This window comes from Fusarium solani, assembly GCF_023522795.1.
Source record: "Fusarium solani strain SB1 chromosome Unknown bctg00000000, whole genome shotgun sequence".
Lineage (NCBI taxonomy): Eukaryota > Fungi > Ascomycota > Sordariomycetes > Hypocreales > Nectriaceae > Fusarium > Fusarium solani.
The window spans coordinates 5,915,577-5,936,304 of record NW_027072157.1 but is presented as its reverse complement, the minus strand read 5'-3'; the positions used below and the strand labels follow the sequence as shown (position 1 = coordinate 5,936,304).

Here is a 20,728-nt window from a genome sequence, read left to right as displayed (position 1 = left end):
TTCCCTTGGTATTGTCATTAATACTTTGACCCAACGCATTTATACATGCCCTTGAAAACACCACCAAAACATTTGAACCCAAGCGTCAGTACCCAGATGAAGCAGGCAAACAGGCCCTTTATGATCTTGACGACGACCCGGATAGGGAAGGGCAACTTGTCCTCGAATTCCTTGGACTTGCCCTTGCCTAGGCTCTCGTCTTGGCTTTCGACGTCAATCTCGAAGGACTCCATTTTGCGCCGCTTCTTCTCCTCTCGCTGCTTCCTTTCCTCACGCTTGCTCATCTTGCTAAGACGGCGCTCTTGCTTGGGTGTGAGGATCAGCGGAGGCGGAGGCTCAAATGCCTCGACGGCGGGTGTGTTCTTTTCATCGGCTGCGGCTACAAGCATCAGCGCTGCGACGGCAACGTCGATGATGTAATACGACTCAATCTTGGAGGCGATGCCAGTGTCGACCTCGAGCCAACCGCCGCCGGTGCCATCACGGGTCAACTTGGCGAGATGCTGTGGTGACTCGTGGTGCTCAAGAGTGTACTCGACTCGAGACCAGGCTGGTGACCGCTCAATGGTGACGCAGAAAGGAGCAGCAAGGGCAGGATGGACGAGGAAGTGGTTGCAGCTATCATCATCCCACACAAGACGAGCACACTCTCGCTCAGCCATCATGACAGTGGTAGGATCAGCAGACCGCTCAATGGCCACCTTTGTTGCCGGGGTAGGCATGAGAAGAGCGACGAGGCCATCATTGGGAGGATGCTTTCGGGACTCTTCCTCGAGGGTGGTGTTCAAGGCTTCCTGCCAGTGCTTGCCATCGGTAATCTTGGGGCTGCTTGTGCTGCTACTGCTAGGACGAATGATGCTGCTAGCCGATGAGCTGGTGTCGGGCTTGGGGCCCTTGTAGGGCTTGTTGGGGTCGTGTCGTGTAAGGGTGACATAGGCAGAGGCTGATGTCGGGTCGAGGCGGAGGTTGTAAAAGGGTTGTGAGGCGGATGAGAGGTTATAGACAGGAGCGTCCTTTTCCTGGCTCAACTTCAAGCAGTACACTCTTCCCTCTGAAGCCGAGGCTTGCCATCCGTTGGCAACCTTCCACAGATTCTTGAGCTGCTCAGTTGAGCTGATTGTGGGCACCAGGGGAGGTTCCTGCTGAAGTCTCTGGGGTCGTGGCCATGCCGACTTTATAGACTGGATACTGGAAGGGCTGACAATGGGACTCCGAACTGGGCCGTTTGGCGAGTTGAAATCAGATGGCGTCTCGTAGTATGTCTGTCTGCTGAGGACGGCCCGCGGCATCGGAGCGGGCCTGTTTTCTGTGGGGGCATAGACCTGCTGGTCGAGGGGCACATCGTGGTTGTAAGTCGGAAAGATGGAGCGCAGCGGCTGTTCGGGGATAGCTCGCCCAACGGCGGCTTGGCTATTGAGCTTCTGAAACGGTCACTGCTAGGCCCAGCAATGGCATCTGGATCGGTGTGTCTTGGGATCTCAGCCGCCGGTTGAGGTCTCTGAACATGATACTGTGCTTCCTCATGCTGTTGTTGGTAGATGGCCTCAAACTCAATTGGCGTCTGTGAGTAGTTCTGAGGTGACTGGCGTCCGTTTCGAGGAGGCGAAGCCGGCTGCTGAGTTATCTCTGGAGACATGGCCTGTGGTGTAGAGGCTCTCCTGTCATGAGGCGTGGGTGCTCTACGCTCGCGGGACTCTGAGCGACGAGATGACCGGGAGCGGCGGGACTCGGAACGGCGGTGTCGAGTCTTCGAGGTCGACGGCGGCTTGGAAGAGTTGGGACTCGGGAATAGAGAGAACCCTCCTGGGGTCGGGGTCGACGACATTCTGTCTCGGACAGAAGAGGCTTCTTCTCAGAAGAAGAGAGGTATTATTTGAAGGTTATCGAGGGAGGGGGGTATCAATACAGAGTCGAGGCTAGCAAGACGTAAAGAATAAACAATATCGACAAAGATGTAAGTCTCTTTCTCTACCGGCTCATGGTTCAATGGTTCTCTCTGCAAAATGGATTCAGACCCAGCAGATGCAAAAGACACGAGGCAGCAGCAGCTGTTCCCAAACAAGAGGAACAATAACAAGACAACAAGAAACGACCATCCATTTGTTATATCTCCTTCCTGCACTGCACCCAAGTTTCACCCGCAGGGTCGCGTTTTTAAGCGCTCGCATACTCGAGCATTGCAGCAACTCCAACCTTTTCTCGCTCCCCCGCCAAAAATAGAAGACCAATCACGTCGCGCATCACACTGCAGCGAGTCTCTAAGCGCGCAGAGGTGAGGGGGACGCGGGGCGCCATTGGTCGGAGGGGCAAGATGAGGGTGCGCTTGCGATGGGTTTTTACTGGGAGGGCGGCGGGTGATTGATGTGACGGGCTGTAGGATGGACGGAGAAGAACGGGGAGGTTGGGGCCCAATTGGTGAGGTTACTGGGGGATTCATCTGCCGGGAACAGACCATATTCCGTCATGGTTCAGAGAGTGCAGTCTAGAGGACAAATAGAGGGCCGTGAATTTAGACCTGTGATGCGGCCCCTAGAGCAGTTCACCGCCAGAAGCATGGCATAAGTACATTTGCAGCTGTCAAGTCATGTGCTTGAGTAAAGAGAACGGGCGCTACTGGATGGCGATCCCGAACCCTCGGACCCGGAGATCAGAGCCTGCCCCGGGCGCTACATGGGCAAGGCTCCGGAGACTGCCGGACTGGGTATTTTGAAGTTGGTTCAAGACAAGTCAGGCTATTTTCCATGTTGTTTATCCTTTCTATCGGGTATTGTCCTATTTATATCACCCAGATTCCAGATTCCCGGGTTGACTGAACCAGGTTGGCGGAATCAAGTACGGATGGATATCCTGATCTATCAGTTCGCAGCCAATTTTCACTGTCCGTTGACAACCATTGTGACCTACAAATACCATCCTTGTCTTGATCCTTTTGTATTCTTGTGCTTGGTTCTTGTCTTGTATTCTTACATTCACCACCATAAACCCATCGTCCTCAACTGTACAGTAAACCCCTCGTGTCAGAGCGGCGTAGATGTCAATATCCTCCCAAACGCCACAGATGCAACACTAGCTCTCCCAGCCAAACTCTTTACTTTGTCCTCACACGTCCCGACTCTTTTACTTCTCCGGCCTGTCCTTGGCCGTGAGCCCGTGTATCCTCTCCCCCTCTGCTCCATCTCCTTCTGCCTCGACAGCCGGACGTGCTCGGGCAATCCCCACCACTCGCGCATAAACTCCTCCTGCGCAGCCGCCATCTTGGCCTTGCGCTCTCGCTCCCTCTGTCTCTCGATCCGCAGCGCGAACCACTCCTCTCGCGCGGCGTCGTGCTCGGCCTGCGTCGCGTGAAGCTTCATGCAGCTGTTCATGACGCGGTGCTCGGGGCGGCATGCGAACGAGACGGTAAATGTACGGCCGAGGGCGCAGGCGGCAAAAGCTGGGAGATCAAAAGTCAGTTGTTGAACATGGCCTGATCATCTGACCAGAGAGGCTCACCCTTAATCTCCTCTGCACACTCCTTCCGGACCCTCTGGTAAAAGATATCCCTGACCTGAGCCTCCTGCGATGCCGAAAGCGGTAGCGGATTCCTCGAAGGCACCCCCAGCCTCTCCTCCGGCACCGACGGGTTCTGGGCGGCCATTGCGGCCATGAATCGAGCTCGCGGAGCTCGGACCTGGGCGGATCGTAGAGTGCTGAACCGGGAGATTCGGTTCCCGTACGTAAGAATCGGTGCGTAACGTCGTGGGTGTCGTCGTCGTCGGGTCTGGTCGCTGAAGCTATATCGGACGAGGAGCTTGCGGGCCGCAGCAAGTGTGAGCCCATGGGTGGCAGAATCAGTTGACCGCCTTCTTGTTTTGTCAGTGGGGAGCTGGGCTTTTGACGCCTACCCCGTACCAGAGCCGTTTGATAGAAACAACAATTGCGACAGAGAAATTGTCATCAAGTGACTCTCTCCTGGCTGGAAAATGCGCCTGAAATATTTTCTGGCGAGTCCATTGAAATACCGTAGGGAATGTGTTGATTGGCGCAGCATCTAGGTCGTTTGGCAGGTTCTGCCTCTTACACCAGCGTTTCTCGCTTAACCCACACGAGTTGTGTCTGGGCGTGGGCTAGTTACTCACATACCTGACACTTTGATTGAGGCACCTTACTAACAGTGGGCGAAATCTTGACATACCATGGCTGGACAAGGATTCGTTTCACAGCCAGCTCCAGCGGCTTCATTCCGCGTGGAAAATCCAGTGATTTGATGCAGGGACGAGAGTGATTGAGAGGCTTGAGTTTCTACAGCAATAACCCACTTTATTCCCTGTCAGCTCTGCACATGCGGGGGCCTCCTTGAACGAGTTTCGGCCACTCCGGCAAATCTGCAATTGTTTGATCCGTTATTGCATAAGAAAGAAATAAGGCTTCAAAGATCAAAACGGGATCAGGAGGGAGATAAGCGGGCGAAAAGGGTGGCTCGGGAAAAAGCAGCCAAGGCTCCGGGACTGTGATGCATTAGAAGCAGGCTGTGAGCCTGAAAGCAGTAGACTTTAAAGGTTGGATACAGCAGCAGTGCATAGTGGTCAGACGATGCTGGGGTTTATTTGTCTGGCCCTTTAGGTAGAAGCCTCGTCTTCACCGGTGTCCCACCCGAAATGTCAGGGCAGGGGTTGTTGGATGCAGCCGAAGACCGTCAACTTGCAATTATCAATAACCCCCTTTCCGTTGGCTGCGCTGCAGTCGTGCAACCCCAAGTATACAGAGTTGGTTGATGTCTGAGTGTTTATTGGTGTTTATCTACTCAGGATTCTTCAGCTGGGCGTTGAGCCGTCTTGGCTTACAGGCTTGGATTGGTCACGGCGAATTGCCGACATGATATGAGTGGATAGGGTAAATGGGATTGCTGACCTGGTTGCCGGGTATGTCCCGTTGTCACGCAAAGTGTTGCGTCGGGATGGTTGGCAAGGCTGGTTGGGTTGATTCGCAAGTCAGAGTTATGAACGAGTTACAAGAGATTGATTTTACTTTGGAGGAACACAATTGAGAGCAATGGTAACAATATTGGTTATCTATCAGAGCAACAAAAATCAAAGAATAGATACAAGCGACAGAGTATAAACAGGAGCGGAAAGAGTCTAACTGAGGGCGAGAACGACGGCAAGGGGGAGTGTCTGGGCAGCCCAGACAACATCTACAGGCTAGTTGTCGAGGTTTCCTTTCCAAACTTTTCCCATATCTCCTCCTCTGTAAACTGTTGCACATGAGATTCAAGCAGAGCCATCCGATCCTCTAGAGTCATGGATATTTGATCACCAATCGGCACCATGCACTCAGCGAGGGTCCGGTAGTCCTTCATCATCAACCGCACCGTAATCATGATGTAGTCAATGTTGTGGAAAACTAGGGCATGCTGAGAGGCGTACTTCTCCTTGCCCCTGAGGAACGACACGGGATGCTCGCGCCAGTGTCTCAGGGGGTTGAGATGATGGGAGGTGTGGTAGCCATCGTTGAAACAGTGGCGGTTGCTCTTGATAGATGGGTCAGCTCGTGTAAAAAAGAATCAGTGGTCAGAGTGGCTGGGACTTACCGCGACGTCGATCAGAGTTATGCTTGACCGATAGTCAGAGTCCGGCTCTTCGTGATCCACGAACGCGTGCTGACCCCAATTTCCCACCATAAGGCCAGCCCGGAGTAGCAGCAAGGGCATCAGGAAGACAACAAAAGTAGCGCTCGGGTTGAATCGGTACAAAAGGACGAGTGTTGCGTAGTAGCTCAGCTCCCAAAAAGCAGCCTTCAAGGCAAGACCTAGCTTTCCCGTCCTGATAAAGTACGAGGGCAAGTCGAACCAAATGAAGAAGTAGAAGCGTCCAACGTAGTGTAGGAAGTGCCATATGTTGTCACGTTGATATCGGATCGTGGATGAGAGGTCATTAGGTCCGTTTCCCTCGACGTGATGATGCTTGACGTGGTGGTAAAAGTAGGAATTCCAGCTGTGTCCCATGAGAGGATCGAGGACATAGGGGAACAACGTGTCGAAGATGACGAACTTCTTGCTGAGGATGCCTCGCACGTGGATGTGCTGGTGCATCATGAGGGTATACGTGCCCACATAACTGATTTGCACAAGGCAGTGGACAAGAGCGTGAATCCACCAGAACCGGTAAAAGAGGAGGGCAGCGCTCGGGACAGACGTGGTAAAGTACAGCAGCAGGTGCGTGACCATCACGACGTCCGTCTCAACCCGAACGATAGAGCGCGCAACGCGGATGTAGGGTTGCAGAACCCATTGATCGAGGAGATGGGGCAGTTTGAGTTGGCTGAGTTCTGTCCCGTTGAACACTGTGGGTTCAAAGTTTGGATCTTTGGGGTCGTTGAGGGCAGAGAGCTTGGCGATGGTGCCATCGTCACTGTGCCCGGCTGCTAAGAAGATCAGTAAGGACACTGATAAGGCATTGATAAAGAAAGGTAAATACATACCGGAGCCATTTGCTGGGGATTCTCGGTTGGAGTGCCCATTTGCAACTCGTTTCGTCAGGCCTTGATGCTTCTCCTCAGTCGTTTCAGCGCGAATGTCAGCGGCAAGGTTCTCGAGAACCAAAGCATCAGGCTTGGTCAGCAGCGGGTCAAACACAAGACGGTCCATGATTCCTGGTGGTAATTGGAGTAGCAACTCCTCGGCGCTTGTAGAGGTAACCAACGAGGCTGTATGCGTGTCTAATTCCGAGACTTTTTAACCACCGTCAAACTCTGAGGAAGTGAATCAAGAGCTGAAAAGAAAAAAGGACAAGAAAAAAAACCTCGAGCAGAAAGAGGCGCCTTTTGTGCAACCCAAACATTACGCCCTGGTTTGATGAATTTACAGGGTTCTTTTTTTTTTCTTCGGCAGGCTCTCGTGTAACCATCCATCACCACGGCGCGTAGTCGCTATTCCTGGTTTGATGAATATGGGTGCCTGCACCCTTTTTCATTTTGGTTTTTTACGCAGCCTGCTTCGCCTTTGGATGGCTGTGTGGTTATCAGACAGGTCAGCGAGATGTGAGGAAATGTATCGATTTGTAATGCTGGTGTTGTACTTGGGGTGCTGTCGTGTTTCTGCTTGTTCAGAGATAAAACCCCCTTGTTGGTCTCGCGATATCCATCTTACTGTTCCTGCGTTTCCTGCATCTATCAGTCGACTCGCACTCAACTGCCGAAGCCAGTATGGACTATCACAAACACATCGTCCAAGATGCCATCAGGCGCTTCACGTACTTAACATCCTTCTTCCCTCCCGCTCCGCTGTTCCTGGCCGGCCTACTGCCCCGTCCCGCTCACGCCGCCTATACAGTTCCCTTTACACCAGCCCATACCCTCAGCCCAGAGCAGTCAGAATCTGTCGACCAGGCGGGCGGCAGTCTCGACTTTAACAACTGGGTCCACCGCGGCATGGTGATTCGCAAGGGCTCCAACGTCTACGAGTGTCTCGCCAACCTCACCGCCGCCCTCGACCTCGTCGGCTCGCTCAGCGCCGGCGAGTACAACGGCGCCGCCGGAGCTCTGAGCCTTTTGCCTACTGCTGGTGCCCTGCTCGGCGCCCCGACTCGAGAGATGTGGATCGTGTACAAGCTTGTCCCCTTGGCGGGTTTGCTGAGCATGTTTCTGAGTCTCGGGGGTTCCATCACGCCGTCCAACGTCGGAGAGTATGATCCTGCTGAGCCCTTCTCCTACGGCGGCTTCATGCCCACGACTCGTGTCAGGGCGGCCAAGAGGAGGCCGACGACCCCCGCGAGCTCTGCCCCTGGCAACCGCGGTGCGGCAAATACCTTTGAGGCCGAGAACGAGCAAACCGAAGCGCAGGCCTTTGCTCAGGAGGTCCTCCAAAGAGCCGAGGATGACAGCGGAGGTGGGATCAAGTTTGGAATCTTCTTAGCTATGGCTCTGCAGTTCATCCTCATCATCGCGACGCTTATACCCATGTGGTATGCACAAAGGGGTGCAGTGGTCTCATGGTGGTGTCGTGTATGTCCTTTCTTTGAGTTTCCTTGTCAACTCTTGGCTCACATTATTCAACAGGTCTGGGGTTGGATGTACTTCTGGTACTTTCTTGTCACGGGAGTATCCATCTTTGATAACCTCGTCGCCGCCCCATTCACAACCAGCTGGACCATCCGCGTGTCTAGGAAGCCAACGGGGATCCTGCTGGACGACACCGTCTCCAAGATCACGGACCGACGCAAGTACGACAACGCCCTCGAGGCCATCAAGGCTGGGCCAAACACGAACCAGCGGATCCGGATCGCCACCGACAAGGGCTCGGGCTATTCGCGGACGTGCTTCTACGTTGTCGTCTCAGTCCAGGGTATATCGCGCATGCATGCAATCGCCCAGATCATCTCCAAGGCGTCGAGCGTGGCAGTGTACGCCTTTGGAACTGCACTATTTGCGTCGGCGAGCCTCATGTCCATCTCCATCGCGCTAATGGTGCTCTGCCTCTTGCTGCCGGCCGGAGTGGCGGGACGGGTGATCGCCATGTGGATCGTGTCTCAGATCGGTCGCGAGAATAAGCCGATACTTCACAAGCTGGTCAAGTCGGAGAACGAGGCGGGCGAGTACATCCACGCCATTGCCGAGCTGGACCTGCAGCTCGAGATCCGTGGGCATGTCATCATGAGCGGGTGGTGCATCAGGTCGCGCAACAGGCTGTTCTCCCCGGCCACGTACATCGGGCTGCTGGCAAAGCCGTTTGACGCCATCGCGTTGGCGGAGAAGGCTATGCGGGGGACGCCACCTGCAAAGGGTTCACCAGTGATGCAGTCTAATGGCTTCATGCTGCAGGAAATGTCAAGCCCCGCGAGAACTGATGAGATGCCACTGTATCGTGGCCCCAGGTTGAGCGGGGAGTAGGTTGCCGTCCCGACTGAGACGAGGTAATTGAAGTGGTTGGTTGGAGTCGAGGGTGGATGGTTTCTTGTCTGTGGAATGTAACTCGTGTCGACTTTGATGAATTGCTTGAACTCGTTAACTCTTAGACTTGGAGTGGTCTCCTGTTCCAGGTAGTCAACTAGGGCCCCCTTGGACACCACATTTCCCAGGCTTCCATCATCCTTTGTCCAGGCTCATACTCCTGACTCGCGACAACTCAACTAGCCCATTTGTAACCTCCGATGAGCCGAGCCACTAGCCTAGTTTCCCCAGATTCTGGGGGAATTGACTTTCTCTCCCCAACCGTCGGGCGACTCTCCCCGCGCCGACACCCCTGCCCCCAATGATCCTCGTCCATGCCCACCATCTTTTCTCAGGCAGTCGAATTCTCCACCCTCTGATTCGACATCGAGGGCCAAGCTGCCAAGGATGACGTTCCATGGTCTGTCAGCCTTGACGGGTTGTACCTCGATCCATATAACCTGTCGCCTCCCTTTGTAAATCTGTCTTGCTTGTCATCTTTGTCAATCCCGCTCTTTTGCTGTACAAAATGTCTAACCATGGCGCCGACGCAGCCCAGCCCGGAAAGTAGCACGCGCGAGCAGATCATCGTTGAGGCGTGGGCTCAAGGTCTCAATGTCGGTGCCATTGTGATCCTCATTCTGCTGGTTTTGTGCAATTATCGCCACAAGGCTCTGCTGCATAAACTGATTCTCAGCGAAGTTGGTCTCTGGTGGATTACCCCGTCAACTTCTTTGTCTTGCTAACTGTTGACTTTAGCTGCTACTTGCTCTTGGACATGGTTTCTTTGCATTCTTTCAAGAGCCCGAGTTTGGCTGGTAAGAAACCTGCCCGAGCTCACAATTTGACGCAACTAGCTGACCATTTAAAGGGTCCTCAGCAGCACGGCAGCTCTGCTGTACATTTCCTATTTTGTACACAATGTCATCGCCTGGCTCAAGATCAAACCATTCCTCCCAAAATGGGGCTCCCGAGTCTTTATAATCTCCCTCCTCGCCGTACAACCGTTCTGGGTCCTCGAAACATGGGCCAACTTTCAGTACCACAACAACCTCGGAAGCAGAATGTTGGACACGTCAAGGCTATTCGAGCCACTAGCAAGAGACCCCTGGTGGGTATTCACCACTATCAAGCTCGTCCTGGCCATCAACGACAACTACGAATTTACGATACCAAAGCTCGTTCGGATCAGCCCGCGGTTCGGCGTCATGCTTCTTTGTCTTTTTGTTTCCATCGTGTTTGTTGTTGTGGATGTTGTCTTTATGATTCTGGTTTCGAAAAGAGGAGGTTTAAACCCATTTTGGCGGGTAAGTACTCCATACACCTCTCTCGATGATTGTTTCTAAGCAACCCATCAGCTCGCACTTGTTTTCAAGTGTGCATCTGATGTCATATTCCTAGACGACTTCAAGAGCGTTCTGGATCGTATCTCGGAGTCCGCCATGAGGAAGATTGCCACTTTCAGCTATCGAGATGATGACAATTCACAACCTACGAATCCGAACCTCCCAACACCTGGCTTTTCTGGTATCGAGTTCCGTCGAAAGAGCTCAAGGCCAGCAGCATATGGAAATGGGAATGGTTGCTTACAGGGACGCTCGGGGTCCTGTGTGAGCGCCGAGGATGGCCATTACGAATATGCAACCAGCTACGACCATTTTCTCGCAGACGATAGTAGCCCTAGTAGCCATCGGGGGCAGAGGAGGGCTTCAGAACATGGAGATACACATTCAAGAGGTGAGTAAACGCTTGAAGAGTCCGTTTTCTCGAGTTCGGCTAATTTTATGTCAAGATATTGAACTCGGGGAACGAGAGGATGGCATTCTCATGGAGCCAGTGCGAGCGCAAACAAGGAATAGCCTATTTAGTTCCAGCTTCCCACAATCAAGATAGCGGTGTCCAGATCAGACCCCCGGGCATGGTTAAATACTGGCTGCTGCGAGTTTCATTACATCCCTCTAGTCCAACAATTGTGATGATCTGTACGTGTAGAGTCATACTCGGTTACTGATTTTTTCACGATATCCTCTGTTGGCTCTCCTATACTGCCATTGATTGATAGGGAAATCGTGCCACTTGGATATCCACATTCAAACTCATCTTCAACCTTTTGGCCAACCTTGTCCGAATCCTTAAATACATTCTAGTCACATTGAAGTGGGTCTATCATTGTCCAATGCCATGATGATGGAGAGTCTTAAGCGCCGTGAACCCCCTCCTTCATCCCGGGCGCTTACATTCTGACCGCTCGACAGGTTTCACGAATGGGACCACTATGAGGTCCATATACTGAGCCAATCATTCTTAAGCGAAATCACAACGCGGTTACTGCGACGGCTTCTTATCATATCAACATCTTGTCGTCGGTGTGGGATTCATGTGCCTAATACAACGTTAGGCACAGTGTTGGCTCATCTTCCACAACTATAAAGCACATAATATCTCTGCACTGGCAACTATAGGAGTTCTTTTCACTTTTTATCTGTCTATGGGTTGAGGTCTTTCTACAATATAGATACCTCCTGTTGTCGTGGTAAGCATCTGTTACCCACCACCACCTTGTTGCTAACTGAGGCCTTCTCAAGCAACGGACATGGCACGACTAGTGGCTCTGGCTTTGAACCATCGGGATAACCTTTCTCATGGAAGATCTCGGCAAGTCTTTGGCTGCGAGGCTTACCACTGGGCCATCATGATCATGCCCGAGCCTAGTCAAGGGCAGGACTGCTCTGCCTATGATGCCACCGACTCATCCGAGATCAACCCCGTCACTTTCCGAATGAATAATCCTAGTATGGACTGGTGGTTTCGGGTCCAGGAAAATATCGATCCTACTCTCAGTGAAAAGCTCATCGGGCGTATTGTTATTGGAAAGGTGCCAGACGAAGTGTCGAGCGCTGATCTTCGGAGCCTTTTTGAGAAAGTTGAACTACCTGTTAAGAACAGGCATCCCCAGCAGAGCTGTGTGACTTGGGCGTTGAATGCCATTCGGGCTCTTCAGAAACAGGGCTGGGCATGGGAATTCGAAGTTGATAAGTTCAAAGATATGGCGCTCTCTTATGCTGATGAAAGAATGAAAGGAAGGGATTCGAGCGAGCCGAGCTTAAAGTATTACAGTGTATAGCATTCAATGGGGAGGTGTAGAAGAATTCGAGCCTTTGATGCATGTGGAATGATGTAAGTAGTGCCTGAATAGGTCAATATGGATATATTTATTTGCTCGTCGAGTTAACTAGTTTAATCGACCTCGTGGGTGGTTTGATGACGAGCTTTTACCTTGAAGCTCATGCCAGGCTGCCCACGGGTATTATAACTATCCGCTTGCGTTTCCCTGACTCGAAGCTAACCACCCTGTAGGCCTGGATGTTGACAACATGAGGGGACAAGTGGGTGCCGAGTATGGCGGAGAATAACACATTTGTTGAACCGTGCTACACTCAAATTATCGGCTAGGTCAATAAAAGTGGACTCTTGGAACTAACGTTAGGTCTTTGCTCTCAACTCCAGCTTCATCAACTCAACCTTGCTTGTCAAGTCTCAGATCAAAGGCTCGATAGCATCTTATCGATACCACCCAGGGATACTCAAGGTAGAATTATTAATAAGAAACCTGTATTACGCGTCTGAAAAAGATGTGATACGCGTCAGAGATTATCTTCGTATTAGCGTTTGAAACAGTGTCTGTGTAATCAATGCGCCCGCTTCGGTCTCGCTTTCGGTCCCGGTCTCTTAGCGTGCTGCCATGGTATCTAAGCCCAACCCGCTCCCTCCGTGGTCTTCCAGGTCTCCTGCATCTCTTGGATGTTTTTCTTTTACTCAGCTGAGATCGAAAGAGGGAATCTGAGATCCGATACCGCCACTTGAAGTCTTCCAAGATGTCTGTCACATCGACTGCGGACCTTCCCCCTCCTCCATCAAGCGACAAAATCAACATTGCCATAGCTGACCTTGTTCTTTACATACTTCTACTGTTTCCGGTTATCCGGATCACTTGGAGGCATGGCAAGTCCGGCATGGTCTGTTGGCCCATCTTCCTCTCTTACTTCCCTCTTCGATTCGTCTCGGATGCCTATCAGATCGCCAATCGCGACGAGCCTGAAATTCCCAATGCGGTTGCCATTATGACTAATGCCGGGAGCATTGCTTGTTTATCCTTGACCATAATCGGATTGATCTATGAAGTGTAGGTTCTATAGTGGTCCAATGACAGAAGAAGTGTTGCTAACCCATGGCTTTTATAGGAACGTGATCCTTCCGCTACCTCCGAAACGCTGGACCGAAAGAATAATGCTAGCCGTCACTCACCTGGCCATCACGGCAGGGATTGCACTAGCTACATACGGAGGTGCCCCTAAAGCTGGAGCCAAAGGGGGAGTTGTGGCCGAGAACTTGAACCAGACTGGCAACTGCTTGATGATGTTCACCATGATATTCGGCCTGGGTTGGTGGCTCTGGCAGACTAAGAAGCGTGTCATGTCTCTCAAGTCCCATCCCAACTTTGAACCTGGAAAGTACTTGCTGCTGGCAGCATGTGCAGCACTCCCCTTTCAGCTGATTCGGATTGGCTACAACCTCACCATGGCGTTTACTCCGTATGCCGTCATAGATCCGTTTTCGGGATCTTTTGCTTCGAGGCTTTTATTGATGTTTGGGACGCAGCTTTGTGTAGCCATTGCTGTTACTGTGGGTGGATGGATGAGTGTTGGGCTTGTGCCGGCACATGCTCTGGGGCAGGAGAACCAGGGGTTTTCACGGTTTAGAACCCCGCGACCTTGGGTCTGATACTATGAAGCTGTTTTCTGCACCAATGAGAAATAAAATGACATTGGGATAACTAGGGTTGGGATGGTTAGAAACTGTTAGAATGTTATGGGATTGGTTGGCTTTCGGACTCGGCTCGCTATGGAAACGGGGTTACTGCTGATTTTTCAGTTGGATTAAAATGACATTACTTGAAATCGAATAGACATGGCTTCAAAAAAAAAAATCCTCGGTTTCGGTTTTAGGGTGTTGGGTGTTGATGCTGTCATGTATTGATAGCTGTGTCTTTCGTTATCGTGGGTGATGGCCTTTTTGGACACATCATTAATGACAAGAAAGACCGTGATTGAGCCGCAAATACGTGTATTTACAACCCCTAATGCTGAAACCCTGCCACACGAGTGAATGGTGGAACTGTCTCGACTGACGGATCTGCCCAGGGATCTCCCATCTTACGTCGGCCATGACGACGCCCCCTTATAAATCCCACGTTCCAGCCGCCCTTTAAGGCTGGTCTAGGCCCTATTTGGATCCGGAATCTCGGTCTCGGCTTGAGCCTCAGGGCTTAGATGGCCATGACAGGCCAATGAGGTTGAAATGCGAGACCGAGACCAAAATAGGACTGATACAACATGGGGTTGCTTTGATTTAGGCTTATTCTTAAGGTAAATTGTCAACAACAGTGATGGAAGAGAGTTTGAGGAATTGTATATAAAGATTGGCAATGCCTTGGGATGTGTCTGTCTTGATCCATCAACACCATCCAGCCTCACAATCTCCTAGTTTCTACAGTTTCCTAGCCTTTGCACACATTCATCTTTCTTTGCATCTTTATTTCTTATACAATCTCAAGTTCAGCGTTCCTTATCTTTCTTTTCAAACATGTCTGGTTTCTTCTCTAACCGAGTTAAACTCCCCATCCATCTTCTTCAACTCGTCCTCGTCGTCGGGGTCCTAGTCGTCTCAGTCGTACGAATGCTGAACCAGCCGAAAAACGCCCCGAGAGGCCGTTCAAACACCATGGCACTTGGAATGGTATGTACAATCTCTGAAAGAAACTGGGGTTGGTTGCTAACTGTGTCTTAGGCTGCCAAGTCGCTTATCATTATCCTTTATCAAGTCCTGTCCGATCATGTGCGAGCCTTTAAGAAATGGTCAAGCCTCAAGGCCTATGTTATTCTCAACGCACTGGAGATTGTCTTTTGGGGCGCAGTGGTGTTCATGATGATTCAAGCAAACCTCAAGTTTTGTGAGGGCATGAGTTGCACGCTCAGCTGGATTGTTGTTGTTCTCGGCATTGTCATGAGGTATACTCCAAACATGAACAAACAGTAAAGAAACTTGACTAACCATTGGTTTAATCTAGCTCTCTCGCCTTTTACATGACTATTGTCACTTGGCTCGACTTCCGGCACTTCCGCACATACGGAACCCACCGTGGCCGCCATTACCAGGGCAAGCACCTCGAAGTGCAGTCATCCGAGAGCATCAACATGGACACTGCTCCGATGACTGGACGACACCCAGGCGACGAAGGACAGGAGCGACTTGATATTCCTAAGCCAGTTCAGGCTGACTACGCGTATTATTCGCCAAACGCGAGACGCGAGATGATGAACCATTATCACCACAGTGATGGACGATACTAAGTATGTTGCTTTTCTGACAAAGCAAAACTGGATCATAGAACACGGGTATGGCGGTGATTTCTTTCATGGAGACGACAAGATAGATGGAAAATAGAGAGGGATATAGCGAGCAGGATGTCTCCACTTGGGCAATGCGATTGAGCGGCACATAGAATTTGATTGAAATAAGTATTCACCACTGAATAGCAAGACGATACCATCTCGTGGAGTACTGTAACATGTTAAGGCGAGAGTTAAATCAACAGCCACCAATTGATTGCAATGCAACCTGGTTAGTGCCAGCCTCACCCTTGTTATGGACGGCAGAATATCGATCCAGTTTTGGTGTTTTAAAAGCCGAGCGCTGGAACGTAAACCGGACCCCCCCACGGCAATCCGCCGACATCGCTACCTACAATGCTTCCCTCATCCCTCAAGAGTATCTATCGCCAGTACAAGGCCGACACGGACTCTGTGGCCACATGGCTAGCAACGACTGCAAAGGCTAATGGATACGTCGACGACACCGGCAATGCACTAGTTGCTGCTGGGTCGGAGGGCAAGAAGAAGAAGAAGAAGAAGAAGAAGAAGAAGAAGAAGAAGAAGAAGAAGGCCAACGCCAATTCGGCACCCAAGCCTAGATATGTCCTGAGGATCAGAGACTTTGAGCCCATGGCGAGATTCATCGCCAAGCTAGAGTCCATCAGCATTCCTGAAGATTTCTCCATCGCTCTTGAGCGAGCCATTTGGGGTACATGCTTCAACTTCACATCTCACCGCACGAAGACTGACCTTGATGCACACAGTTCGCAAGACCCTTTTCGACTTGCTTGTCGCTAATGGGATCCCTACAAGGGGTGATTCAGATGCAACTCATTCGTACTTTGCCGACGTGCTCGAAAAATTTGGCAGGTGTCTGCAGCCGCTAGTGAAAGCGCCAGCTTTCAAGGCTCCTGAACCAAAGACTACTGCCACGGCTGAGGATCCTCTCAGGAACATTTTTGAAGTTCTCGAGGTGTACACACTTTCCGAAGAGTTCTTGAACGCTCCAGCGGCTGCTGTTCCCAAGGCTACGCCCGACGTCGAGTACGCCGTCGAGGAGGACGACACCTTGGGAGATGCACTCTTTGCTCTTATATCTCTCCTGGACGACTTTACCCGTCTGCGCGAGGAGGTCGTGCCGCTGTGGAAGCGTCAATTAGAGGGATCTCTTGATCTCGCTGCTGCCGCTGTCGCGACAAACATAGCGTTTGAGCTCGCTCGCAGCATGGAGGATGAAGTGAAGCCACTACTTGACAAGCACGACGGCGTGGATCAGCTCATAACGGTGTGCTTTACGAAAATCTGCGAAGCGTGTGGTGTTGACGCGGAGATGAGGGGTCAAGGGGAGCCTTGCAACTTGGTGGCGTACAATTTGGCCAAGGCCTGCTTCGCAAACGGCATGAGCATGCTCAGAAGCTATGCGGTCGGCAACGCTGATGACCACATCATCAGCAAGTACAACGGCAAGTTTGGATGGTACGACGAGGCTCTAGCGGGCTCTGCCTCGACGAACCGTGGAAAGTGGGATCAGGACTTTACGGCGTTCAACGGCGTCATCACAGAGCTACAGTTCCTCTCCTCTAACATGGGACAGGGGGCGAGGATCGAAGACGAATTGATCCGTGGTGTGGGAGCGCTGATGAACAGCACCGAACAAGGTGGCCAGACTGATATGAGTCTCTGGCTGCCGTTCGCCATGCAAACGTACATCGAGGTGCTGCAGTCTTTCGAGAAGAACTGCGGCGATGCCTATGAACAGTTGCAGCAGGAATGCCGCAGGATCAAAAAGAGCATGCTCCACGTCCCTCACACGTCGAAAGATCGCGACAGCGTCCTCAACTCCGTCACCAAATGGGACAAGGACTCGATTTGGCATTGCCGCCACAAGATGATCAGGCTAGGCGCCATGCCCAGGCCCAGCCCCCCTCAGTTCCAGTTCCTGCGTTGAAACCCGATCCACTGCGGTCTCCTCCTCCACGAGATACCGACCAATTTCCACATCTCGGGCGTGCAATATGCGGCGCACAGTGGAGGGTTAATGGTGACGACTCAGCTGTATCACGCTCTCCATAATGAGAAGCTGCTTCCGGAAGAGGTTGTGTGGGAAGACCTCGACGAATTTTTGAAGAGGCAGGGGAACTCGGCGATCCCCCCACGGACCGTGAGGGCTACTTTAGGAACTACTGTCTCAGCATCGGCCTGTCATCCAGCAACTAGGCGCCTACCAAGAGACAGGGCAAGGCCAATGCCAACACGGCAAACCGCCGCAACCTCAAGTTCAACGGATGGGTGTCTCTGACGATGAAGAACCGGCTTGTCCCTACTGGAGAGCGCCCCCCTCTGTCGGCCGACATGATTGAAGGGATCCTACTTGACGGTCGCCGACATGAGATTATGGACGGCAAGGGACATGTCCGACCAGAGCTCAAAGAAAAGACCGGGGAGGACAAGGTAAGCCTGAAAACGCAGTGAAGCAAGGTCATGACTAACACCGCATCTCAGATCGATTTCATCAACCTCTCACCGGCAGGCCTCATCGAGAAGCTCGCCCTGGACGTGCGCGACGATGTACCAAAGATCACCTTTGACCTCTTTACCCTCCACAACACAGCCGGGGACCTCCTGACCAAGCTCAAGGCCGAGTTTACCAAGATCATGGGCCCCGAATTCCTCAAGTACGTCCCAAGAGAAGAACTCCTGCCGTACGTAGCAGGCTACGTCTTCTCCACCGCCGCAGAATGTCAAGACATCGAAACAAAGACCGAGTCGGTGGACATCCTGATCGACGCCGCAGCAAGGTTTGTCGAAGGATTCCTGGCAAAGGGAAAGGGACGGGTTGTCAAGGGAGGCAGCAAGGCGACGGTCAAGCCCCAAGAAGTATCCAATATACAGTTCAACGCGACTGAGCCTTGGGGGCTGGACCAGCTCATGTCGGAACTTCAGAGGGAGGCCGGCAGGTTGGGCAGAGGAGGTCGTGGAGGTCACGCAGCTTCCGTTTGATTGCCCTCATGTTGAACGTTTGTTTGCATTCACGATGATACTTGCATGGATGGAGTCAGTGCTTCGGGTACTGTGCGATAGCGAGTTGTTAGTCGGAAATCAAGGTTGTAGCAGTCTCGTTTTAGCCTGAGGTACTTCCAATCAGAGCTCGGTGCTGCCTGAGAGCCTGAGGGGGAGTGTGAATGCCGTTTGTCGGGATGTGAATTTATTTGCGCTTGGCAACGCCAAAAGATTCACTCGTTGACTTGGACCCTCTGTGCGACACCAGGTTTTATCTCAAACTTGTCCATAATTAACATTTGTATGGGTCTCACTCGCTCATGTGGAAAGAATTATTGACCTAAATTATCATTCACACTCAGACCAAGTCCTCTTGCGTGTGGCACGGCTAGATCCATATCAACAAGTGGGCGAACCCCTGATACAGGTTGGAGCCGCCAACTTGCCAACATCCGCATCCGTTTGACGTCTCCTGGTTATCTATCCATGCACACACCAACTCTTCTTAAAAGACAGTCAAATATTACACATCCGTAGCCAAACCAAGCTTACACGCCCACCTCACTGCACAGGACACTCTTCTCCGCCCCCTCCACGACCTCCACACAACCAAGATGAGCTCCTCTGACGAAAACGATCGCGTCGTCGAGAACCTAATCGACGCAGTGTGGACAACCCTAAACCGCCCAGGCCTCGCCGTCTTTGCTATCGGAGGCGACGTACAAAAGCCAGATCCTTCTCCAGAAACGACGTCTTCACTGGTGATCCGCTGGGACCGCGACGAACAGGGACAATGTCGCAAGCTGCTCCTTCCCGTAGGGGATGATCCCGCTTCGAAAGAGTCGTTTGACATGATCCTCGAGGATTGCCAACCAGCGACGTTTGGGGTTGGTAGCAAAGAGGTTCTTGATGAGGAGTATCGAAAGGCTGGAAAGTTGGATGATACTGCTTTCAGTACCAGCTTTAACCCTTACGAGCATGGCATCATGGATACCATCAATCAGGTCCTGGCGCAGGGTGCGCATCGAGAGGGTCTTGGTGTTAGGGCCGAGATGTACAAGCTGAATGTAATGTTGTTGCTGCACTGCATCATGCGAATTCTGACGTATTTAGGTATACTCTGGTCCCTCTGGCAAGTTCAAGGCGCACGTCGATACTCCACGATCAGATCGCCAGATGGGCTCACTCGTTGTCTGTCTCCCAGTTGCCCATAAAGGTATGTTTCACTCATGAGGTGCATCTTTGCGACTACTAACAATGCACAGGCGGCGAGCTGGTCGTTCGACACAGAGGCAATCAAGTCAAGTTTGACTGGGGATCCAAGAGCGCCGACACCATTCAATGGGGTGCTTTCTTCTCTGACTGCGAGCATGAAGTCCTCCAGGTTACAGAAGGGCATCGCATGACTCTGACCTACAATCTCTTCTGGACAAGCTATGGTCCTGCTTCTATGGCTGACAACCTCAAAGCGCTGGATCAAGAGTCTCTTCACTTCTATTCCGCTCTCCAGAAGTTGTTCGATTGTGAACATTTTCTGAGTGATGGTGGGTGACTTTTCCCTGTGGTCTTTCGTGACCTACCGCTGACACCCTCACAGGAGGTCTCGTGGGCTTCACTTGCGCCCACGCCTACCCTCACACCTCCCGTTCCTCCATGGACGATCTCCACCACATGCTCAAAGGCATCGACATGGTCGTCTACCAAGCTCTCAAGCGTCTCCTAGGCTCAGCCTGCGTCACAGCCGTGCTAGACGGCACGGAATACAACCAGAACAGAAAAGAATGGATGATGGACTACTCAGGCGACGACGAGGGCGACTATGACTGCGTCAGCGATTCTCTGAAGCCAGTGCTCACCTGCGAAGACTACGATGAACAGGAAACGCCGGATCCGGGCACCATCGCAGATTTCGGTCGAGGGCCGGCTTTTCCTCGTCGAGGTGTTACGTGGTTGAACCACAGGCCGAATAGTCGGACTGCCAGCGAATTCGCTGTTGCGTTCATCACAGTGAGTTGTCAATCTGCACGAAAGGGGATTTGACCTAACATGACTCTGTAGTATGGTAATTCGCCTGGGATTGATGCCTATTACTCTACGGCCGTCATCCTAGCCAAGGCCAATGCGTTTGGGAAAACGTGAGTTAGGTTTGGAATCGGGAGGCATTTTGTTAGGACTGAACGAGTGGCATCCGAACCGCTTCAGAAGAGGCGCGGTGTTCTATCCATAACTCGATTCGTGACATCGTAGAATAATAGGCCGCCAGAGGCTGTAATCGTGTACAATACATCCAGTTCCTTCACTCTTCGCAGTCTTCCATGCAAGTATGAGATGTGTGTGTATTATGAATAGCAAAACACAACGAATACACCATGTCCAAAGCCATGCGTTCCAGC

General features: G+C 51.9%; 10 protein-coding genes across 10 annotated transcripts; 7 read left to right on the top strand and 3 right to left on the bottom strand.

Annotated features, from left to right (window-relative positions):
* Positions 1-17: 17 nt before the first annotated feature.
* On the bottom strand, positions 18-1,825 carry MRS44_001896 (uncharacterized protein; the record flags this gene model as incomplete). Its single annotated transcript, XM_065623866.1, has 2 exons — positions 18-1,299; positions 1,341-1,825. The coding sequence occupies 2 exons, from the start codon at positions 1,823-1,825 to the stop codon at positions 18-20; spliced, it is 1,767 nt and encodes a 588-aa protein (XP_065480281.1).
* Positions 1,826-3,017: 1,192 nt separating this feature from the next.
* MRS44_001895 (uncharacterized protein) lies at positions 3,018-3,819 on the bottom strand (the record flags this gene model as incomplete). Its single annotated transcript, XM_065623865.1, has 3 exons — positions 3,018-3,433; positions 3,548-3,670; positions 3,717-3,819. 3 exons carry the CDS (start codon positions 3,817-3,819, stop codon positions 3,018-3,020), a joined length of 642 nt encoding a protein of 213 aa, XP_065480280.1.
* Positions 3,820-5,173: 1,354 nt separating this feature from the next.
* Positions 5,174-6,625, bottom strand: MRS44_001894 (uncharacterized protein; the record flags this gene model as incomplete). Its single annotated transcript, XM_046273188.1, has 3 exons — positions 5,174-5,509; positions 5,570-6,399; positions 6,460-6,625. The coding sequence occupies 3 exons, from the start codon at positions 6,623-6,625 to the stop codon at positions 5,174-5,176; spliced, it is 1,332 nt and encodes a 443-aa protein (XP_046124760.1).
* Positions 6,626-7,182: 557 nt separating this feature from the next.
* On the top strand, positions 7,183-8,865 carry MRS44_001893 (uncharacterized protein; the record flags this gene model as incomplete). Its single annotated transcript, XM_065623864.1, has 1 exon — positions 7,183-8,865. The coding sequence occupies one exon, from the start codon at positions 7,183-7,185 to the stop codon at positions 8,863-8,865; it is 1,683 nt and encodes a 560-aa protein (XP_065480279.1).
* A 578-nt stretch (positions 8,866-9,443) lies between these two features.
* MRS44_001892 (uncharacterized protein) lies at positions 9,444-10,649 on the top strand (the record flags this gene model as incomplete). Its single annotated transcript, XM_046277843.2, has 4 exons — positions 9,444-9,605; positions 9,664-9,722; positions 9,776-10,211; positions 10,263-10,649. The coding sequence occupies 4 exons, from the start codon at positions 9,444-9,446 to the stop codon at positions 10,647-10,649; spliced, it is 1,044 nt and encodes a 347-aa protein (XP_046124758.2).
* Positions 10,650-11,497: 848 nt separating this feature from the next.
* MRS44_001891 (uncharacterized protein) lies at positions 11,498-12,028 on the top strand (the record flags this gene model as incomplete). The annotated part of the gene is made up of 1 exon (XM_046273187.2): positions 11,498-12,028. One exon carries the CDS (start codon positions 11,498-11,500, stop codon positions 12,026-12,028), a length of 531 nt encoding a protein of 176 aa, XP_046124757.1.
* Positions 12,029-12,779: 751 nt separating this feature from the next.
* Positions 12,780-13,686, top strand: MRS44_001890 (uncharacterized protein; the record flags this gene model as incomplete). The annotated part of the gene is made up of 2 exons (XM_046281715.1): positions 12,780-13,087; positions 13,146-13,686. 2 exons carry the CDS (start codon positions 12,780-12,782, stop codon positions 13,684-13,686), a joined length of 849 nt encoding a protein of 282 aa, XP_046124756.1.
* Positions 13,687-14,547: 861 nt separating this feature from the next.
* On the top strand, positions 14,548-15,314 carry MRS44_001889 (uncharacterized protein; the record flags this gene model as incomplete). Its single annotated transcript, XM_046271762.1, has 3 exons — positions 14,548-14,700; positions 14,752-14,972; positions 15,032-15,314. The coding sequence occupies 3 exons, from the start codon at positions 14,548-14,550 to the stop codon at positions 15,312-15,314; spliced, it is 657 nt and encodes a 218-aa protein (XP_046124755.1).
* Positions 15,315-15,710: 396 nt separating this feature from the next.
* MRS44_001888 (uncharacterized protein) lies at positions 15,711-18,335 on the top strand (the record flags this gene model as incomplete). Its single annotated transcript, XM_065623863.1, has 5 exons — positions 15,711-16,044; positions 16,100-17,270; positions 17,364-17,496; positions 17,553-17,786; positions 17,838-18,335. The coding sequence occupies 5 exons, from the start codon at positions 15,711-15,713 to the stop codon at positions 18,333-18,335; spliced, it is 2,370 nt and encodes a 789-aa protein (XP_065480278.1).
* A 614-nt stretch (positions 18,336-18,949) lies between these two features.
* MRS44_001887 (uncharacterized protein) lies at positions 18,950-20,474 on the top strand (the record flags this gene model as incomplete). Its single annotated transcript, XM_046282870.2, has 5 exons — positions 18,950-19,402; positions 19,449-19,551; positions 19,601-19,879; positions 19,933-20,342; positions 20,394-20,474. 5 exons carry the CDS (start codon positions 18,950-18,952, stop codon positions 20,472-20,474), a joined length of 1,326 nt encoding a protein of 441 aa, XP_046124753.1.
* Positions 20,475-20,728: the final 254 nt, after the last annotated feature.